Consider the following 17,456-nt stretch of genomic DNA (forward strand, 5'->3'; position numbering starts at 1 on the left):
AATAGCACAATAGCATTAGTGCCTTGCAGCAGATGCAGCAGTGCCAGCCAGGGTACCATTTTCCAGAAGTTTGCATGTTATCCCTATGTCTTTGTGGATTTACTCTTGGTATTCTGGTTTTCTTCCATGCCCCAACTACATGCAGACAGGTTAATTGCCTATAATGGATGGGTGAGTATCATAGGGACCATATGGACTGTTGTAATAAAAGACACTAATTATACCCAGGTGCAGTAACCTATAGCAACCAATCAGAGGCAAACATTTACTAGCCATCTCTTTAAGAAAAAAACTCTTATTGGCTGCTAAAGGTTACTGCTCCTGGGCAAATGTAACGCATTTTATTACATATGGGGATAAGAGTGTAAGCTCTACTGGTGCAGGGGCTCATGGAAAAGATGTACAATATTTATACAATTACAGAGCCCATCTGGAAAATTGTTAGACTTGCTTTTTGGGGACACACGGAACACTCCACTTATCTTGTGTACTGTTAGTCTGATCATCTCAGTTCAATTCCTCGACTCTCTATCATTAGGGAGTGAGAAACGAGCCAATGTGAGTTTATTTGAGTTATTTGAGTTTTTTACTCCTGGCGACTCATGTGACTTCTGATTGAATATGCCTCATCTTTCCTACCATTTAGGGTAAGAGTTGGGGACAAAGTTGTGTGTGTGTTATATCACTTGGCACAATGTACTGGGGGTTGTGTAGAATGCACACATGTACTCACACTTTCTCTCATACTCCCCAGAGTTTACAGTACAGACCCCTCAAGGACATGACTACCAGGGCCGCATGTATGATGGCAAACGGTGAAGTTTGTGTGTGATGAGACAATGGCTGTGAATGGGAATACTGTATGTGAACTCTGTGTAGTTATGTTCCATGTTCTCTAACTGTGGGGAAAAAAAGGAAAGGTGTGATAGTGGGTGCATGTCCTTGTGTTAGCTGTTCACATTCGCTGAGTGTACTGCAGATGATATTGAATGTGTGCCCTCTGTCGCCAGATTACTGTTGTGTCCAAACTGTGAGCTGAAGAGACCTTGGAGACAGCACTGAGAGCTGTGTGCAAAGATGTTCGGATTGGAACCATCCTCATCCAGACCAACCCCAGCATTGGGGAGCCAGAGTTGAGAAGAGTTTGACTTGATGTTGGATCTTGGCAGAAGGGGCAAGTAAATAGGTGTGAGTATGTGCGGTGGGGCAATGTTATAAGATGGGAAAGAGGTGAGGAGTAGGTTGGACCCATATTTCCTCTGCCTTCTTATCCCCTTTCATACTCACCCCCTTCCAAACCATGCACACTGTTGCTCCCCTTGATGCTCCCATTACATTTTACCAACATAGAGGGAAGACTATTCTTTCCTGTGAACTGACAAGCTCTCCCATTGGTCAGAGGCTCTAGATAAGTCTCCATTGGTCAAAGACTCCCATTGGTCAAAGGCTCCAGATAAGTCTCCCATTGGTCAAAGGCTCCAGATAAGTCTCCCATTGATTGGCATGATCAGTTTTATCATCTGCATAATATATTCAGTGCTACTGCAGTGGGGTAACTAAGCCTTCTGTTGGGCACCAAGTGCCATTATGTGCCTCCTGAAGTTCTGTTTTGGGCTTCCTGCACTTTTTTGAAACAGATTTTTTATTCTTCACTTGCTAAGTAGTTTCTCTGTTGCCAGCCCAGGTAATTTTGGAGATTGTTACTTTGGAACAGTTGCCCCTGCAGACTGGAGTGATGATGATGATCCAGTATGAAGCATTTCCCTTATTTCACAATCAAATGCGTTTTCAGTGGATCCAACGCACTGCGCCAAAACGCAGGCGTCAAATCAGATGCAGTGAAAAATAAAGTAAGCAATGACATCTTAGCCCAAATCTTCTCATTCATACATATACCCCAGCCTAAGTCTTCTCATAGGACAGCCCTACATCTTAACTCAAGTTGTGTCTTGAGTCATCCCTACATGTTAGCACAAGTCTTTTCATGGGACATACCTACATCTTAGCCAAAGTCTTCTCACGTGACATCCCTACATATTAGCCCAAGACTTATCATAGTACATCTGAGCCCACGTTTTATTTTGGAGCATTTCTACATCTTAGCCCATAGTTTCTCATGGCACAATCTTAGCAAAAGTCTTCCCACGAGGCTCCTAATATGCTAAGACACTGCAGTAGCATAATGCTTAAGACTATAAGTATAACACAGTTACAACCTTGGCGGAAGATAAAGCTGTGGGGTTTTTATACTAAGCAACAAAAACATATTCTGTTCTACACAAGCTCTTTATATTTATGGTTATTTCTTTTTTTCATGCATTGATTAGAATGCGTTTTCCTATCAAATCTGTAGAGAGACTTTTAAAAACAATTCTCTCTGCTCTAGATCAAATTCTCGCACAGCTTTTCATGTCTGTGCTGGGCCCTAGGACCCATCATGGGGATATCAGAAGCACAAGATTTGTGCTGAGATGGAGGAGAAATCAGGTCCCCTAGTGTCCGGCTCACAAAAGAAATTCAACACACACACCTAACCCAGACAAACAGGAAGCAGAGAAACCATCTGAGAGATTCCAGTAGCCATCGCACATGCACCCAGTTCCTAGGCCCTTTATAACCTGCAGCACTGAGCACACCCCTTCCTTTCTGCAGCCGACTTTGCACAGTGCACACAGGTAGGGTTGCTCCTCTCTACTGAGCGCGCAGGTAGGTGAAAGCTAATTAACTAGCCACTTGTTAGCTCAGGACAAAGAACCCGTGCTAATTAAGACAAAATAATCTTCTATATTTTAATATGATCTATATTTGGCAGATGAGGGAATTGTGTGTGGGGGGGGCAATAGTTTATCAGACACTGATTCTTGCTAAGTAAAAGTCATTATTTTCCATTTCTCTACATTTCTTGTACACCTGAATCTGCAGTGGTGGGCGTGAATTTATATTGTGCCAAACAGAGAGCATTTTAGACTTTCTCCATTTCAGATATCAGAGCGGGTTTAACCCATTATTTCCTCTTTTTCTGTTTTGAGATCATTTTAATCTTTAGTGATAACCACCACACCTCATTAAAAATGGACACATTAAACCCATACTGTAAGGCACTAAAATACTTAATAAAGGGGAACTTCATCCAAAAACAGATTTATTTTTTTTGCCCAACAAAAGAAAATAAATAGTGATAGAGACAGACAATGGCAATGACAGCTATGCATAACTATAAACCAAGTGAGACTGAGGAATGAATATTGGGAAGTTGCCTAAAGTTACATTGTTTCAGGAGTCAGAGCCAACAGTGCAGAGGAGAAAAAAGAATAGAAAGTGACAGAGACAAAGGCAGTTACACATAACTATAAACCCAGTGAGAATGAGGAATGAATGGATATTAAGATGTTGTGCATAATGATGTGCCCTCATTTGGATGGGAGCTTTAGTCAAGATGAAATATCGGTATTAGTGATGGGTGAATTTCGCCAGGCACGAATTTGCGGTGAATTCCCACCGGCGAATAAATTCACAAACGGCTGCGAAAATTATGCTGCGTTTTGCAAATTTTTTGACGCTTCGTGAATTTCACGAGAAATTTGCAAATTTTTGGGCGAAGTGAAACGGGACAAATTCGCCCATTGCTGATCGGTATCTGATCGACTTTTTTTCCCCCACTGTCGGATGTAGATGCATGAACAAATTACACCATCAGACTTTATCTGATCCGACTTTACATTCTAGCTATAGGGGAGTCAGAGTTCAGAGAATCCTACAAATCTTGTGGTGTTTTATGGCAAGATCAGATAAAATCTGACCCACAAAATTTGATCAAAATCTCCTGTGTAGTTTAGTCCTAAGGGCTCTTACAGACGAGCGTTTTTACCTGTGCTCCCCTACGTTCCGTTTTTCTGCGTTCAGCCGCAGGGGATCGCAGGAATAGACGCATTACATTTTTTGCAATGGGGCTGTACTCACACAGGCGCGTGTAGGCGCTGAACGCAGGTTGAGACGCAACGTGCTGCATTTTTCGTGCGTTCGGCACCTACATGCGCCTGTCTGAGTACAGCCCCATTGGAAAAAATGTAATTCGTCTATTCCTGCGCTCCCCTGCGGCTGAACGCAGAAAAACGGAACGCAGGTAAAATCGCTCGTCTGTAAGAGCCCTAAGGGCACTTACAGGCAGTTAAACAAAATGCAGGTTTGAGTGCAAATAAATGCATTTGCTAATCGATTCCATTATTTTCAGCCTGTTTGTATTCATGAGTATCAGGGGCGATCCGCCAATGAGGCGAGTTGAGAAACTCGCCTCAGGTGGCGGCGCCTCCCTGGTTGCCAAAGGCAGCAAAAATGCTGTTCCTGGTAACTAAGAGCCAAATTTCAATTTTTTAAACCTGGAAATTCGGCTCCTCTAGTGCAATGGCGACGTGGATGCCCCCGACCCCCTCTGTCGCTGAAAATGTGTCGTGGGGAGGTGGGGGCGGCAAAACGAAGTCCGTCTCGGGCGGCAAAATGGCCAGGATCGCACCTGATGAGTATTCTGAGTTACGTTTTACTCCATTTGCGATTCAGTGCGTTTGTACAGAGGCAACATCTTGCATTCTCTTGCGCATGATGTGTGTATAGCTATCAATAGAACAGAGGGTTGCAATTGGAAAGGAAAAAACACAGTTAATTGAGTAAAAAAACGCACATTTAAATCCAATATATGTATTTTATCATGTTCAGCATGTGTTTAAAAAATGCCCATGTGTACTCACAAAGACGCATGTAAGCGCCAAATGCAGGTGGGATGCAGCATGTGCAAACATGCTTCTGTGTGAGTACAGCCTCCTTGACAATTTGAGTGCGTCTAGTCCTGCGCTCCCCTGCAAATGAATGGAAGAAAGTGCAACGCAGGGGAGCGCAGGAAAAAACGCCCATGTGTAAGAGCCCTAAGTGAAATGCACAGCGCAGGTCCAATATAATCAATTATTTTCCCAGCGATCCTCCAAAAGACTTATAGTCAAGCTCTTCAACAGTTTAGTAGAGTAGCCATCTCCGCAGCAGTATCATATATAATGAAAAAGACCGGAGAGCCTTCCAGTGTGAGTTTGGGCTCTTACTGACAAGCGGTTGAAGCTGCGCTCCCCTGCGTTCCGTTTTTCAGAGTTCAGTCGCAGGGGAGCGCAGGAAGAGGAGCATTTAGCTTTTTTCAATGGGGCTGTACTCACACAGGCGCGTGTAGGCGCTGAACGCAGGAAAAATGCAGCATGTTGCGTCTCAACCTGAGATCGGTGCCTAAACGCTCCTGTGTGAGTACAGCCCCATTGAAAAAAAGCTAAATGCGTCTATTCCTGCGCTCCCCTGCGGCTGAACGCTGAAAAACGGAACGCAGGGGAGCGCAGCTTCAACCACTCGTCAGTAAGAGCTCTAAATGTTGTTTTTATTGAGGACAGTGCAGGTCCAGACTGGCAATCTGTGGGTCCTGGCAAATGCCAGAGGGACTACTGTTAATTGAGATATACAGACTCTATTTAGTGGGCTGGTGGGGGGCTGTTTGGGCCTCTGTATAATGTTGGGGCCAATTCTGAATCCCAGTCCAGGTCTGTATATCTGGGTTGTGGGAATAGTATCCATTGCAATTACACATAACTGTGCAGGAATGATCCTACCCCTAGAGGGCTTTATAGATAGAGGGGGGGGGGGGATGAATGTGCAGAAATGTGAACAGTGCAGGGAGTAGCACAGACATTGTGAGCAGTTGGATTGGAGATATAGGATATTACATATTAAAGCCATATCTAATAGGCTTTAATTGTGAAAGGGTGGGAGGATTTTAAACAATTCTACAAAATAATACTTTGTTATCAGAGAAGCCCACCCCCTTATTAAACTGATATTTGTCCCCCGTGCCAATGATTAAGGCTTTGTTGGTCAGGGACCAAATACCTCCTGAGGGCTCCTCACAGCTCGTGGCACATGGGACAGTCTGTGTCTCCCCTATATGGGGGAACATTGGTGGTCAGAATGCCCTGTCTGCCTGCCCAGGCCTTGATTTATGGGCTGGCCACAATGGCCTAGGCTGCATACTGCCCACTGGCCACATCACCACAGGGGACTATATGGGAGATTTTGACATATCCCGCCAACTCAATGTCCACTGCAAAAGATCACAAAAGGGCCAGTAGATGCAGAGACAGCTGGGGAAGCAGATTGGTATGAGTATGGGCGGGAGGGGGAGGTTTCAAGCCATGTGGGGTGCTCGTGAGGGGGCCCTAGGGGTGTTGCGTCTTAAAATCCGGCCCTGTTCCCCACCCTTAATGTTATTATAGAGAAAGCACACCATTTTATAGACACCACTGCTCGTGTGGGCACCAGGCAGGGTACTACCTAATTTTTACAACAGTGGTGACAGGTGGAAAGGGGCAATGGTTTGGCGGCATGTATGTATGTAAGGTCTGGCTGATCAATCAGAATAGCAGCAAGTGAAGAGCTCCTCTTCCTTTCTTCATCTTTTGTTGTCCTGCCCACCGTGGGGCACATTTATTTATTTAAAGACATAAAGTGATGTGTGTACCACCATCTCACTAAATCAGTATTCTGGGACCTGTGGTTACACCAGTGGTTCCAATGGAATAATAAAAGGGAGAGAATGAGCTGGGCCACCGGGACAACAAACGAGACAATAGCAATGCTGCACCTGTTATAATGAGTGTAACAGGGTTAATCCAAACTCGCACACCCTGGCCTTCAAGGATTGAGAGCCCGGTGCGATCGGCACCCTCCCAGTCAACAAGTGCAACGTATCGGGGCAGAAACCCCTTTTGACAAATAAACACGCAAGGGCATGACCCTTCTTGTATTTGCCACGTGTGCCAGTGAATTTTCTGTGTATTTGTGTGCAGTTACCCTCTTTGCTGTGAGTGCTTGCTTAGTACTTTGCTGTGAGTGCTTGCTTGGCACGTTGTGCGCTAACTTGGTACTGTATATGTGAATACACTGTGCTTATGTCTGGAGAAGCAACCTGTGACTAAAGCTGGCTATAGATGCAAATATCCGATTGTTCAAATCCTCAAATGATCGGACTTCCCCATCTCCCGACCTGCCACTAACCATTCAGATCAAATAAAGCAGAAAAGAACAGATCAGCCGATGTTCTGCCCCTGACAGCAATCGTACGAAAGTTATGTCCTACAGAAGCTAGTGACAGTCTCCCACTGAAAATCGTATGATCAGCACTACATGCAGAGATATTATCGGTAGCCTACAGAAATGTTTTAACCAGTCCGATTGACCAAAGGACCGATCTCCGCCAGACTCTCCACGCGGTCCGAAAATCATATGAATCCTCGATTCGTACGATTGGATCTTTGCATCTATGGCCAGCTTAAGATGCAGGGCTGGGGGGTGCATGATTGCATTCAGCAATATCACTGAGTATGGCAGCTCTTTATTTGCAAAGGGGAACCTCATTCACTGGTACTGTAGGCTTGCCCTGTCACTTGTGTATGGGGGGGGATTGGAAACACACAGGAAACATACACAGGCCCTGTGTGTAAGGGCGTATAGTGCCCAGTAGCAGTAGTAGCCAGTGGTGTAAATAGATATTACTGGGCCCCACAGCAAATTATTTTTCAGGCCCCGAAAATGTCTAGAGGTTTTTTGACATTGTATATGAATTAGGGCATCATAGAGCCCCTATACCTCCTGGGACCCCCTGCAACCGCAGGGTCTGCTTCCTCTGTAGTTACCTCCCCTGGTAGTAGTAGTAGCAGCACAGGAGGACGGCACTCCGGTAAAAAGCAGGTTTTTATTGTGGAGTACTGCAAGGATACATAAGCGGTCCTTATCGTTTTTGTTAGTAGCAGCACATCTGTAGATGCAGGGATTGGGTGCACACATAAAACACAGGCCAGAGGTAAAAACTACACCATCGTGGCAGGACTTTTGCATTATGATGTCACAGTATGATACATGCACCTACCAGAAAGCACAGGTGTGTCTAAATGAGGAGGTATGTGGATGGGTAGGGTATTTTCTGATAGGTTGTGCCTGTGTTCCAGAGACCCCACCTTTTGTACTTCTTTTCTCACCTTAGTAATATCCTTCCCTCATGCTACCTTACCAACTTCATTCTCTCATCACTACCATACTCCCTCATTGCAATATCTCTGCCTTTCTGTTGTGTTCTGGTAGCCGAAGATGAGTAGAGTATAACAGTGCTTTATTAGCAGGTTCATGCAGCCATTACACTTCAACAGTAGCTTGAACTCTAATACTCTTAAGCAGTATAGAAAGTACTATGTACACAGTATAACTCTTGTGCACAGTGACACCTACAGGCCCTTTGTAGAAAGACCACATATTCCCCCTATAGTAGGAAAGCATTTGGGCAAATGTAATAAACAACAACAATTAAACAGTATGCATTTTAAAGCAATATTATGCATTATTCACATCACATAGTCCTTGGTCCATGCAGGTAGTTTTCTGATTCTCTCAGTACATCTTATAGGTTCACTTTCTTCAGGCCTATGCAGTTGACATCAGGAGTAGGAAAATGTCCTTTATCAAATGGAACTTCTCCAAAGTCATATTTAGCAGGAGCAAGACGACTTGCATTCCATATGCGTCCATCAGACAGTTCATATGTGAATGGTCCTTGCTGACGTCTCACTTTAAGTGGTGTAGTAAATTTAGATTGTACTTGTTTCAGTATTCCTGGTTTCTTAATTCTGACTAAAGATCCAGGCTGAAAGTGCCCCACGTTTTCTGTCAGTATAAGCCTTGCATTTGGCTTGTTGACGTTTGTCAGCAGGAGATGATTTTGTAAGCACAGTATTTTGTGGAAGTTTGATGTCTGCAACATGTAACTTAGTGCGCATCTGTCTGCCATGTAGCTGGAGATGATTGGGTTGTTGCATGGCGCGTTGTTATGTAGGAACTCTGTTGAAACCCACAGGCCCTTTGTATAAACACCACACTTTCCATTCCACTACCCCACCCTCCCTAACACTTTCACTTACCCGGATAACCCACTCCCTAACAGTCTCACTCATACCAATACCCCCAGCCCCTCATTTCCCCACTCTTTTAACCTTCTTGTCTCTCACACTCATTTAAAGGACTGGCCTTTACTGACCTCCGTCCAAGTGGCCATGACATGAGCGCTGCTGCCCCAAGGACTGTCTGACCTGAGAATGGGGAGAAACGAACATCAATCTCAGGTTTGTCAGCCCATGAGGCAGTGGTTGGAAACAACGATAAGAAATGCCACAAGAGAACCACCTGCAGCCACAAGAAGCTCAGTATCCTGCCCTGTGTCCTGCTGCTGCTTCTATTGGACAGTGAGGAGAGACACCAGACTGAAGATCAAACTGGAGAAATCTAATTCTGTGGTTCATCTGTATAAAGGCAAACAGCAGCCATGCCACTGATTTCTATGCAGCCACTGAATACACTTTGCATTACTTACCAACTGGCAATGTAACACATTGAATTTATAGCGTTTTAGTTAGTAAAGGAAGGGAGTTTATAGATAATGCCTTTAAAGTTAGACACCCATGCAGCATAGCTGGCTGCTGAATTTTGTCTCTGTACAGCAGAACATGAAATGGTATATCCCTGTGAATTATATTTAGGAGTAAATGTCTATTCTTCTTTTTTTATTCTTTCCCCAACTTAGCTCTAAGTTTTTGCGCCCAAGCTGCCCTTCAATGCCTTTTTCAGGTGATTCCATTCTGGTCAGGGGTGCCTTATGTTTATTTACACCTCTTCCCCAATCACAGAAGTAATTAAAGGCCAATGGGGGTCATACTGTACATGTGCAGAGTCTCCTTTTCATTGGTTCAGCCTAACCACCCGAAAAAATGGAACAGCAAGAAGTGAAGAGAGATACAGTTTCCCTTCCTGTCACCTGGCAAATGGAAATTCTTCGTTGATCTTCTACCTGTCTGTCTGTCTGCATCCACACCAAAAAGCTTTATTATTTACAGAAGTAGGGAACCCCCTACCAGTTATCCTCCCCTTAGAGAGGTTGTTTACCTTTGAGTTGACATTTAGTATGATGTAGAAAGTCATATTCTGAGACAATATGCAATCGGCTTTCATTTTTTATTATTTATTTATATACAATTTCAGCAGTTTGGTTGCTAAGGTCCTAACTGCCCTAGCAACCAGGCATTGATTTCAGTAAGAAACTGGAATATGAATAAGAGAGGGCCTTAATAGAAAGATAAGTAATAAAGAGTAGCAATAAAGAGCAGCAATAACAATACATTGGTAGCCCTACAAAGCATTTCTTTTTTAGATGGGGTCAGAGACCCCCAGTTGAAAGCTGGAAACAGTCAGAAGATGAAAGCAAATAATTCAAAAACTATAAAAAATAAATAATGTTGACCAATTGAAATGTTGCTTAGAATGGGCCATTCTATAACATACTAAACGTTAACTTAAAGGAGAACTGAACCCTAAACTTAAAAAAACCCAACCCCCCTACCCTACATAGAACCAGGGCAGCCATCAGGGGGGGGACAGGGGGGAGAGTTGTAGGGGGCCCCGAGGGTAAGGGGGGCCCTAGCCACGCCACACTTACTTGATTAGCTGGGCCCCCCATCTTTCTGAGAGCTGCTGACTTCGGGAAGACATGGACGTTTAAGGGGCCCTGGCCACCAATTTTCTTATAATTTTGGGGGGGCATGGCCACCAATTTTTTTTTCTCATGTGGGGTCCTGGCCACCAATATTTTTTATGGGGGGCCCTGACCACCAATATCTTTTTATTTTTTATTAACATGTGGGAACCCTAGCCACCAATATTTTTTTTGTTTTTTTTACTGTGTGGGGGGGGGGGACCTGTGGGGTGGGGAGGGCGGACCTGTAGGCGGGGCTTGCGGTGGGCGCAGCCCAGGGGGCCCAGGAAATGTTGTCATATGGGGCCCTGTGATTTCTGATGGCGGTCCTGCATAGAACCCCCCTCCCTCCTCCCCCCAGCCTAAGTGTTACCCCGGGCAAATGACCTTAACGTTTTACTTACCCCTCGTTGCAGATTCAAGCATCGGCGTTCACGGGTGCCATCTTCTTCTCTTCGGAAATCTTCAGAATGAGACTGGCATGTCGGCGCATGCGCAGTTGAAACAATTTTCTGTTTCTCAACAACTGCGCATGCTCCGAAACTCACGAAAATTGTTAAAGCGCTGGTCTCATTCCGAAGATTACCAAAGTGGCTGAAGATGGCGCCCGTGAACTGCTGATCTGTGATCAGTAGGTCAAAGAAACCAATTGTTCCAGCTTCCTTGCCTAAGTGGTCTGGCTCAGAATAATCCTATAGGACAGATAAGTGGGTCACTTTTCTACAGTTTCTTGCTGGAATCTCTAATTAAAGGGGTTCTTCGTCTTTCATACATTTTTTTTTTTTCAGTTCAGTTGTTTTCAGATTTTTCACCAGAAATAAAGGCTTTTATCCATTGCTTTCCATGTTTTATTTTTGAAAGTTTTTCCAAAATTGAAGTTTAAAGTTTAATGTCCCCCTGCCCCAGCTGCAACTCTCTCTCCAGCCCCCCACCTAGGGTTGCCACCTGGCCGGTAAAAATGATAGCTCATTCCAATATCATTAATAGGGAAAAAAGATAAATATGTAGGAAGGCCGATATTTTTTTCCAGAAAAGGTGGCAACCCTACCCTCACTCATACCAGATCTTTCAATCAGGGCCAGAGGAGGGCAAGATCAGAGGGGAGTGCAGGCAGTGTGGACAGCAGAAGGTTGGGGCCCGCCAGGTTTTTTCCTGGTGTCTGACCCTGCAACCACAGCCCTTTAACAGAGAAGATCTGTGCCTCCAAAGATGCCCCAGTAGCTCCCCATCTTCTTTTCTGCTGATTCACTGCAAATGCTCTGTTCTACTGTCCGTTACTGAGCTTAGAGACTGACACACAATATGTGCTGTGCAACAAGGTTCCTAAGAGAACAAATTAAGGTTTTTCCAGGGGAACAAATTTTAGGATGGATCTAAGGCCATCCACAGGCCCTGTAGACAAATACCCTGGAGCTCCAGTACAACACTATTTAGCAAAAGGTCCGGGGTGAGCAGGGTATGCACTGTGTAGCACGATACTGTCAGGCACACAATATACACATCCTCAATTAGGTAACAAATATGAAATAAAGCAAAGGAAGTTACAATAATGTATCAATAGAGTAAAGTCCTGCATGGGTCCAATGTTTGAAAACCAGACCCACATATTTACCTGCAACTAGGGTTGCCACCTTTTCTGGAAAAAAATACCGGCCTTCCTATATATTTATTTTTTTCCCCTATTAATAATATTGGGATCAATCATCATTTTTACCAGCCAGGCGAGTAAAATACCAGCCAGGTGGCAACCCTACCTGCAACTGCCTTATCCACAACCACGGCTGGGCCAAGCAAACCAGGCACCCCAGGAAAGCGGGGCAACCAGCCCACTACCCACTGTGAGCATGCCCAAACGTGCGCGCTAACCTGACCAAGACTGTGTTTTTCATGGTCAGTAACAGAGTGGCTCATGCGCGTTGCGCCGAGTCCGCCTTCATTTGTGCCTTTATGCGCGCCTGCCGAGCACTCCTGCATTTGTTTGTGCCGAGCTGCGCCTCACAGTAGGGGCGGGGAGCACGGAGAGGGACCCTGGACAGCGTTCCGACCCTGGGTAGGCAGAAGATGCTTAATAGGTACCTGCCAAGCACCCCCTTATCGTTGCACCCTAGGCAGGTGCCTCTTCTGCCTACCCCTAATTCCAGCCCTGTTGATTACCATTAAGCAGGAAGCAGAGTCAGACTGGGGTGTCGAGAGCCCACCAGTGCTGCAAACACAAGCGCCCCCTCTCCCGACATCCGCCCTCTTATCCTCCACCACCATCAATGCCGTTGCTTATGTTTTACCTCCTTCCTCAACTGTTGCCTGAAATCAGATGAGACGGAGCATTTGGGGAGCACAGAGCCCTGGGTCAGCTGGAGACCCATGAAGGCCAGGGTCACTGGGTTTTTTCCCTGACAGGAAGTGATGTTGCTACAAACCTAAAGAGACATTATCAGAAGTGGGAAGTTTAAAGATATTTGTAAAAGTGTAAAATTTGCTTTATATAAGACCCACAACACAACCCAGAACCTGCAAATCCACAGACTCACAAACCCACATTTATACCACATTAGAAAGACCTACCTACACCCTGAAGGTTACCCACTTTTTTGTGGGTAACCTGTGGGTACCTGACCCTCTGCACAGTATTAAAAAATTGGAGATGAAACATGGCTATTGTGATACTAAGCTCTATAGTTAGTATAGGTATGGGTATATAGAATTTAATTAAAAGTAGGGAGGGGTGTGTGTATGGATGCTGGGGTTTCATTTGGAGGGGTTGAACTTGATGGACTTTGTCTTTTTTCAACCCAATTTAACTATGTAACTATGTAACTATGTAGCATGGGGATTGGACAGGCTGGAGGGCAGGTTTAAATTTCACCCGCTAATCCAGGGGTGTCCAACCTGCATGCGCCCCAGGATGGTAATGAATGTGGCCCAGCTTGAAGGAGAGAGAAAAGAGAAGGTAAAAAAAAATAAAGAAATTAAGGAATAAATGTATGGAAATACAGAGAAAACGAGAGTGAAATAACACTTTGTGCTCTCTAAGTCCAGACACATTAACCACCTCAGTCTGTCGTCTTTTTAGGAACAGGGTTACTATGCCAGGTTGTAACAATGTGGTGACCTATGGAGTACGGAGGATGGGGGACTCTGCCCATTGCCCAGTTAGTAATAATAATAATATAATAATAAGTCTGTTTAATATCCAGGTGTCCCCTATTCCAATGTATAGCTCCATCTGGTTATCCAACTGGTATTGTAGTTCTTTTCTGTGTATTTTCTTTAATTTTACAAATCATGTGTGGCCCAAGACAATTTTTCTTTTTCTAATGTGGCCCAGGGAAGCCAAAAGGTTGGACACCCCTGATCTAATCCATGTGTAGTTCTACTGGGACTTAACCTCAGTGACAAATGAGCACACAGAAAAAGTTGTTAGGAGAATTATACCATTATATTTTGTACTGTACATAATCAGCCATGTTGCAGCAGGAATGCAGAGGGTTAAGAATGAGGGATGACAACCCTCCCCCTTTGTGGGTGTGGAGAAGATTTGAGAGGAGTCATTGGTGGAAATAAAACACGGACTTTCACGTTCTCTTCCAGCTTTCAGTAATGGCTGCTGCTGATATGGGAGAAGAGCTGACCTGCTCCATCTGCCTGAGCATTTATACTGATCCTGTAACCCTGCCGTGTGGCCATTACTTCTGCCAGGGCTGCATTGGGAAAGTGCTGGATACCCAAGAGGAGTCTGGGGGTTATTCCTGCCCTGAATGCAGAGCAGAGTATCAGGAACGCCCTGCCCTGCAGAGGAACAGGAAGTTGGGTAATATAGCTGAGCGATTCCTTTATACTCACCCAGAGCAGGACAGAACTGGGATCTTCTGCACTTACTGTATTCAAGCTCCTGTACCTGCTGCTAAATCCTGTCTCTTGTGTGAGGCTTCTCTGTGTGATGCCCATGTGAGGGTGCACAGCAAGTCAACAGAACACGTCTTAACTGAACCCACCACTTCCCTTGGGAAAAGAAAATGCTCTGTACACAATGAGCTCCTAAAGTATTACTGCTGTGAGGATGGTGCCTGTATCTGTGTGTCCTGCTGCCTGGCTGGAGAACACAGGGGCCACAGGGTGGAGCTGCTGAATGAGGCCTCTGAGAAGAAGAAAGAGAAACTGAGGAATGTTCTGGAGAAATTGAAGCCAGAGAGAGAGCAGACTATGAAAAAACTGAAAAGCATGCAGTGCAGCAAAAGACGTTTGGTAAAAAAAGCAGCTGGTGAGACAGAGAGAATCACTGCCCTGTTTAGGGTCATCAGGGAACAGCTGGAAGCCCTAGAGAAGCGACTCCTGAGTGACATCTCCAGGCAGAAAGAGGAGCTTTTCCTCCAACTCTGGGATCTAACGGAGCAGCTAGAAATAAAGAAGGATGAGCTGTCCAGGAAGATCCATCACATTGAGGAGTTGTGCAACATGGCAGATCCACTCACTGTCCTACAGGAACAGGAATCAAATGTAACTGCCTTTTGTGGGGCTGAGGGGGCAGATAATGAGGACAGAAAGAAAAGTGATATAAAGGTTCCTGCTGTAGGAGATCTGGATGAGTTATTGATCTCAGAGACATTACTCACGGGCTTAGCTGGGATTGTAACTGGGGTAAAGGAAACAATCTATGGGCAGGAGGCTACAGACATGTTACTGGACATAAACACAGCTGGTAAATATGTCGCTATATCAGAGGATAAGAAATCTGCATCATGTGCAGAGACAGACCAGTGTCACCCACAAACCCCAGATAGCTTTCAATATGCTCAGGTTTTGAGCACCACAGAGTTTTCCTCTGGGCGACATTACTGGGAAGTGGAGGGCAGCGAATCACAGGACTGGGGGCTAGGGGTGTCCTATCGCAGTATTGAGAAGCAAGGGCTCCAGTCTGTGTTTGGGAAAAATAACAAGTCCTGGTGTTTATATCAAGGGGATCTTGTTGACTGTATAACAATGCACAACTCTGAGGTAAAGTCAGTTTCTCCCAAAATTTCTTGCAATAGGTTTAGAATCTCACTGGACTATGAGGCCGGACGTCTGTCCTTTTATGAGCTGAGTGAGCCAATCAGACACTTGCACACCCTCAATACCAACTTCACTGAGCCCCTCCATGCTGCATTTGGGATATGGATGGATAGTTGGGTGAGAATCATTAGTTAGGGCCCAGAATGTATTTTATGTTGGCTATGCATGCAAAGATACCGCCAACTAATTCCTGCAATCAGTGGACAGTGATCATTTGGCTAAGAATCATATGCACAGAATCTAGCCAATTTTCCCATCAATCTGGTTGTTCTTCAGTTAGAACATGGCTTAAGCTGTAAAAATCTTTAGCAAGACCCTCGTTTTGCCAGGTCACCCAACTAGTAGAACTTTGCCTCATTGAACCCACCATAAAGTTGGCAGGAAATTAAATCCTGATGCTCAGCCTATAATAGAATCACAGTTCAGCCAGGTCTTGAGCACTTTATGTTGGATATAATGGGTTTAAAGGAAGGATAATAAAATATATTGATTATGCTGCCATGATTAATCTGGGGTGCAAATAATAAGTAGTATTATATCAGATCTATGTCCCCCTGCAAATAGATACTGCAGTGGGGGATCCGAGGATAAATCCTCTTTAAAAAAACAAGTCTGATTGGTTGCAATGTGCGACTGCACTGGTGTCTTAGCCCCAGATATTTTGTACAATGCAGGTGTCAGGATATCTAAATGAATGTGTTGATTCCATTGTATTCGGCCTGGCTGTACCCATAAGCATATATATGTGCGTTTTATTGCAGTATTGTTTTTATTCATCACAATGTATGATTCAAATGAAAATAAGCACATCTATTTGCAATAAATGCATTTTATGGGCAATCTGGTGCTTGTGTGTAAGAGTTGTTATAAACAAAAATCAAGGAGCCTACAGTCCCTCCAGATTGGGCCCCAGTATTAGTATGCAACAGGCTGGTGTCTGGCAGGAGTTGGGTGGGATTTTATGGCAGGAAAATGCAGAATATTTAACCAGCAGGAGTCTCAACAGATGCTTCTGAGTTAGAAACAAGATGTAACCCCTCTTGTGCTGAAATTTGTCACACAGTGGCATTCAGGGTAATGGTACAACAGGAGTGCTACAAATCAACCACATGTGCAAGTGAACTGCTGCAAGAATGTCTTGTAATGCTAAGTGGCAGGCACATTTCGCTCACAAATGCAGGGCTGTGTGTTTTAGCATTTTGTCCCCTTCCCTTAAAGCAAGAAATTTCTAAGGGGATAAATCGCTGCCTATCACTCCATGTGCCGTTGCCCTTAAAGGAGAACTAAACCCTATCCCCTACCCTCTATAGTCCCCCCTCCCGCACAGGTGTAAATACCTGTAAATTCCCCTAAGTCTTTAATTACCCCTTGATGCACAGTCAGCAGCGGAGCTCACAGGCACCATCTTCACCACTTCAGGAATCTTCGGCTCCCTTCGGCAATTTCGGTGACGCATGCACAGTAGTTTGGGACCGAAAAATTGCTACAACTGCGCATGCACCGATACACCGCTTACTTACTGTAGACTACCAAAGCGGTAAAGATGGCGCCCGTAAGCAACAGATTTATATCATATTAAGTGGCATATTGAAAAAATCTTACCAAATTGTTATATATATTTAAGTAAATATTGCCCTTTTATATCTCCTTGAACCACCAATTTCGTGATGGTCTGTGTGCTGCCTCAGAGATCACCTGACCAGAAATACTACAACAGGAAGGAAGTGTATCCCAGCTGTATAGGACACTACTATAGCTGTAGCAGTTATATGGAAGTTGGAGATTGGGTGCCATCCAGTGCCCTAGCAGTAAC

At 44.7% G+C, this 17,456-nt stretch overlaps 1 protein-coding gene across 1 annotated transcript; it reads left to right on the forward strand.

The window, feature by feature from the left end:
* The first annotated feature begins 14,127 nt into the window (after positions 1–14,127).
* Positions 14,128–16,483, forward strand: LOC432183 (E3 ubiquitin/ISG15 ligase TRIM25). Its single transcript, XM_018238270.2, has one exon. The coding sequence runs from the start codon at positions 14,192–14,194 to the stop codon at positions 15,776–15,778; it is 1,587 nt and encodes a 528-aa protein (XP_018093759.1). The 5' UTR covers positions 14,128–14,191; the 3' UTR covers positions 15,779–16,483.
* Positions 16,484–17,456: the final 973 nt, after the last annotated feature.

The sequence above is a fragment of the Xenopus laevis genome, chromosome 9_10S, assembly GCF_017654675.1.
Source record: "Xenopus laevis strain J_2021 chromosome 9_10S, Xenopus_laevis_v10.1, whole genome shotgun sequence".
Taxonomy (NCBI): Eukaryota; Metazoa; Chordata; class Amphibia; order Anura; family Pipidae; genus Xenopus; species Xenopus laevis.

Coding starts and splice junctions, on each gene's coding strand:
- LOC432183 (XM_018238270.2), top strand. CDS start 14,192: ATGGCTGCTGCTGATATGGGAGAAGAGCTGACCTGCTCCATCTGCCTG.